The 4,956-nt window shown below is 61.4% G+C and overlaps 1 protein-coding gene across 1 annotated transcript in view; it reads right to left on the reverse strand.

Moving 5' to 3' along the window:
* Positions 1-4,956, reverse strand: part of USP36 (ubiquitin specific peptidase 36) — a 22,263-nt gene that overhangs the window by 8,378 nt on the left and 8,929 nt on the right. Inside the window, exons 8-14 of the mRNA XM_015562678.1 lie at positions 4,774-4,841; positions 4,295-4,365; positions 3,670-3,752; positions 2,711-2,822; positions 1,551-1,691; positions 826-926; positions 11-99 (exon numbers count right to left, since the gene is read on the reverse strand). Coding sequence (XP_015418164.1) covers positions 11-99; positions 826-926; positions 1,551-1,691; positions 2,711-2,822; positions 3,670-3,752; positions 4,295-4,365; positions 4,774-4,841 — 665 coding nt within the window. The remainder of the gene's footprint in view (positions 1-10; positions 100-825; positions 927-1,550; positions 1,692-2,710; positions 2,823-3,669; positions 3,753-4,294; positions 4,366-4,773; positions 4,842-4,956) is intronic.

Raw genomic sequence — 4,956 nt, forward strand, 5'->3', positions numbered from 1 at the left:
CTGGCCCTGCCGTGGGCGGGAGCCCCACCGGGGCGGCCGGAGAGCGCGGAGCCGGCCCTGGAGATGGCGCCCTCGGGACTCTTCTTGGAGCCTGGGATTCTGTCCAAGAAAAAAAGCGGTCAGGGGCTCTCCACTAGTGCTGCCGTTGTTACAGAGCCTCAGTGTGAGCAGGAGCCATGGTACATAAAGTCAAGGTGACAACTTCGCTAAAATAAAAGAGAAGGCAGAAACCCGGAGACACCTGACCCTCCTAGCCTGTGTCTCTGAAAGCCCCCTTGGCCCTTGACCCGCGTGAAGTTGTCAGGTGGCCTGGGACATGCACTCCGTATGGCAGAGAGCAAACTACAGTTAGAGCTCCAAGATCAGAGGCTGTTTCTCAGAAAGCCAGACTGACGCCGCCAGCTCCTCATCCAAATTGAGCGGAACACATACGAGGCCGCAAAAACTCCTCCGGGCTCCCCGTTCGCCCACCCAGGTTGGTGACAACCAGCCCCCACAAAAGGCACCTTCCCAAGGTACTCTGCTGCAGCCCACCCTGACCACCGACCCCCTGACCACGGAGCCTCCCCCTCGACAAGTACTTCACGGCCCACCGAGGCCACTGCCCACGGAGGAAGGGGTGCTGGCTAGCCAGTGTCTCCGGTTTGGGCACCAAGACAAGCGGTCACTTCCGCATCACATTCACGTCACCTCGGTGGGGGCAGAGGGAACCCTGCTTGGACCTTCCCAGAGGCTCTGGCTTTTACAACAGCCCGAGGATGTGGTCTGAATGCCCCTCCCGGTGGACACAGCCACACCCACGATGGGTGCGGGGGGGAGTGTTACCGCAGGTAGAAGAGCACGTAGGCCTGCTGGTTCAGAACCACCTTGATGTTGCTGGAATGGACCAGGGAATCGTTCATCTGGTACCACTGCCCGTTGCTCGCCTGGAGCAGCCCGGGGGGAGGGAAGACAAAACGAACAGCAGACGTTCCATGAGCCTCACTTTTACACAGGCAGCAAAGAATCGGCTGCGCACCGCCACCCACATTAACTGGCCATGATGCCACCTTAAAATATCTGCTACCTGTCTCACCGTGAACACAGCCCCACCCCTCCTTCCTGGCCCACAGTCCCAGGCTCTTCCTCCCGAGGCATGTGGGCAGCTCCCATTAGCGAGGCGTCTCCACACCCTGGGCCTCCCCGAGTCGTGTCCCAGGTTCTAGGCCAGAGCCTGGCCCAAGTGCGCACACACTGCCGACCCCGCATGACAGTCTCAGAGCTGCTGCCCCACGTGCTGAGGCCACACTGGGCCTGAGCACCACTGCAGAACACGCCACTCCCCAGACACGCGTGCTGCAGAACACACCACTCCCCAGACACGCGTGCTGCAGAACACGGCCACTCCCCAGACACGCGTGCTGCAGAACACACCACTCCCCAGACACGCGTGCTGCAGAACACACCACTCCCCAGACACGCGTGCTGCAGAGGCTGCCTCTGTGCCTGGACAGACCCGCCACCAACCTGCCCAGTATGCCCTCCACCACCCACCGTGAGCGGGCACCGACCTTCACGTAGCAGTAGTAGTGCCCGGCGTGGCAGCTGTAACCCGAATGGACCAGGACGGCGTACAGCCCGTACACGACGGGCTCGCCGCTGCTCTGCGACATGTACGGGCGGATGTTCAGAAACTCGGGGTAGCCCACGTCCTGTGGGGAAGCCAAGAGAAGGCGGTTGCAGGCTCTGCGTCTGGCCTCCTTAGGTCAGCACGCTGTGGTGCTTGCCTGCACGCCCTCCCCCTCTTACCGATGGACTCCAAATTCAAAAGCCCACACATGCCCTTGGCTGGCGAGCCCAGTGCAACCTGGCCAGATGTGGGCCCAGATCAAACTGTGTCCCAGCGGAAACCAGATCGACGCGTTCCGCCGGGCAACTCCCAGGATCTCACTCCCCACCGACCACTTCCCCCTGGCTTCCCGGTGCCAGTGCAGCACAGTGCGGTGGGAGTTCATACCTACCAGTACGGCCAATGAATGAATGGCTCCCCAGACAGTTAAGTCTAGAAAATCCTTCATAACAAATTCCCCTCTGGGAGAGTCAAAATGCTACATAGCTTAATAAAGGCTCGGAGAAGGCATGCAATGAAAAAGAACTACTGACATTTCAGAAGCAGTGGAGCACGGAGCACTTCCAGGGCACAGTGCTGACGTGCTGCAGAGCACCCACCGGGGAAAGGCTGATCTGGCTAGCCAGGAAGGCGGCCGAGGCTCAGGCAAGGGCCTGGCCCCAAATGGTATCACAAGGCTCTAACACCCGAGAACAGACCCCTCGCTCTTATGCAACAAGACGTCTTCTGTTAAAACACAACTGTGCAGAAGGTAAGCTTCGCTCCACACCCACAAGAAGCCACCGCCTGTGAGTGCAGCTGGTCTGGACACGAACAGGACACAGAGGACCAGAGCCTTACAGTCCACGTCCATGTCCATCACACGTTCTTAGGGACATGACCCTGCCCTGCCATCAGGAGCAGCCCAAGCCGGGAGAGGGTGGGAAAAGCCTAGGAAAACAGTGCTTCCTGGACAGGACTAAGTGTGCGTCAGGGCCGCTTAGAGATTTTGTAAAAAGCGCAGATTCCTGGGCCCGTCTTCCAGGATCTGGACTCACTGGCTCTGGGTAGAGCCGGAGTCGGTATTTTTAAAGAGCAGCCGTGCCCGCGGGGGGCACTCACCTTGGTGATCTTGCCCCCGCTGAAGTTGGCGAAGCGCTTGAGGGAAAGTGTCAGGACGTTGGACGCCCTGTGGATGGTGAAGCGCTTGCTGGCGGGCACCTTCTTCTTGCACCTGAGGGGGAAGAGGGGTCAGCTCGTGTCCCCAGGGACTGTCCTCTCACTAGTTGAAAACAGTCACACTGCGCGGTAACAACGGCTCTTCCTAAACGAGACGTGTGGCTCCTGCATCCCTAACCACCAGCGCCACCGCGGGGAGGGAAGCCACGCAGGAAGCAGGCCAGGCAGCGGAAAGCACTTCCCAGCTCGAGGCTCAGATGCAGAAGTGACTGGGCTGACGCAGCAAAGAACAAACCAGAGCTGACCGGCCGGTGACAGCGGGGCAAGCAGGGACTCGCTGCACAAAGCCAGAGACACAGAACGAGAGGGAGGGCAGGCGCATGGACAGGCAGCTTCCAGGCACAGGGGTGGGCGTAGGGGGCGCTAAAGAGGGTGTTTGGGCACAGAACGATCAACCCAAAAGCAGAATTAAGGAAACTGCTCTTTACAGCTTTCAAACGACCTAACTAGACAGTAACAACACCCCCACCCCCCCGACTGAGCCTGCACAACCCCCAAAGGACGGGTCAGAGCTGCATCTGCGGAGGTGGAAAATGCCAAAAAACGCAAGAAATGGCAGGTGCGGAATGGGGTCATCTAAGGGCGTGGTGGCAGCGAGGCCCTGCAGCTGACGGGCGCGTGCACGCCCCTGGGACACGGGACCCCTGCAGGGCCTGCTGCCCCCGAGGCCAGGGCGGCCCCTGGAGGCACAGGGAACACCGCAAACGCGGTCAGACCGCGGGGCGCCCTGTCCATGGCCGGCAGTTTGTTGGAGGACGTGCTGATGGTCTTTAAGCCATGTGGGCGGGCCACGCGCCGGCGGGAGGGGCCCCGGCCGGGCCGGGCCAGTGACCGGGACTCACCGGGCGCACATGTAGGCGTTCTCCCCGCTCAGGGCGTCCGGCTTCACAAAGAGCTCGAGCGCGCGCACGATGTTCGCCGCCTGCTGAGGGCGGAGCGGAGCGTGAGCGCCAGCGCCAGGCCCTTCCCGGCTGCGCAGCACAGCCCACACTGCGCTGGCACAGAGACTGCCTGGCGCTGCCACCTGGGCTCAAAGCCATAGCAGAGGGACAGGGGAGCCGGGCTGCCCCCCTTCCTGCCCCGATGGGCAGGCTCAGAGCAGAGCTGACCGGGGACTGGTCCCGGGTTCACACACCTGCATGCTATCTTTGTTTTTTAAATGAGAGAAACGTGCACAGGAAAAGACTGGAGAGAAATGTGTGAACACACTGGTTCCTGCTGTGAGGACGATTCTACCTGAGCGTCTCTCCCTCACCTGGTGGGTATGGGCGTGTGGGGTTGGGTGGGGTGGGATGACAATAAATCAAACCGATGGTCTAGTCAAGGAAGATGTTGGCTGGATTTGTAGCAGGCCACCAGTGACACGGACATAAAACCCAAAGAAGCACCCCTCGACGAGACCATCCGGGGGACGCCAGGTCCTATTGCAAACAGACTGGGGATGGGGGGTGGGGGGGCGGTGTGTACCCGGATCTCCAGCGCCACGTCCAGGTAGGGGTCGTAGGTGTCCGACACGCTCTTGCACACTGAGCATTTCACTGCGACAGAGCAGAGGGCGGTGGTGGGGCAGATACCCCACCAGGTGTCCGAGCCCTAGAGCCACAAGGTCCCAGCGGCAAACCAGGCCCTCGAGACCTCAGCATCCGGAGAGAGAGCTCATGGGCCCCCAGGGTCCATAAGACGACGCACATCGGGCCCAACGCTGCCCCGAGGAGCTCGGGCGTCACGGGAAGAACTGCTGCCCTGACTGCACACGTGCTTGACGGCTCGCTCACACTTCCTCCCAGGAACAGGTGCCCGTCGGGCACAGCTCGGGCACAGGGCGTCTGCGCCCAGACCCGGGCCTCGGGTCCTGCCTAGGAAAGAGCCCCGCCTGGCGCTAGCTCTCAGCATCCCCGGTTCCTCCCCAGTCCTGACAGGAAGGGGAGAGAAGAGCTTCCGCTTACCACGCGACCTGAGGCAGCCTCCAAAAATCTGGTGGACCAAAGTGGTGGCCTGCGTTTGACGGTCCAACCTGTGAGAGAGGCCACAGCCGTCAGGCCGGCGCCAGGAAGCAGCAAAGCAGCGCTGGCTCCCCGCCCACTGCACACCCAGGGCATCCCCCACAACCCGGAGCCTGGCACACCCAG

Source organism: Myotis davidii, unplaced genomic scaffold, assembly GCF_000327345.1.
Source record: "Myotis davidii unplaced genomic scaffold, ASM32734v1 scaffold991, whole genome shotgun sequence".
Lineage (NCBI taxonomy): Eukaryota > Metazoa > Chordata > Mammalia > Chiroptera > Vespertilionidae > Myotis > Myotis davidii.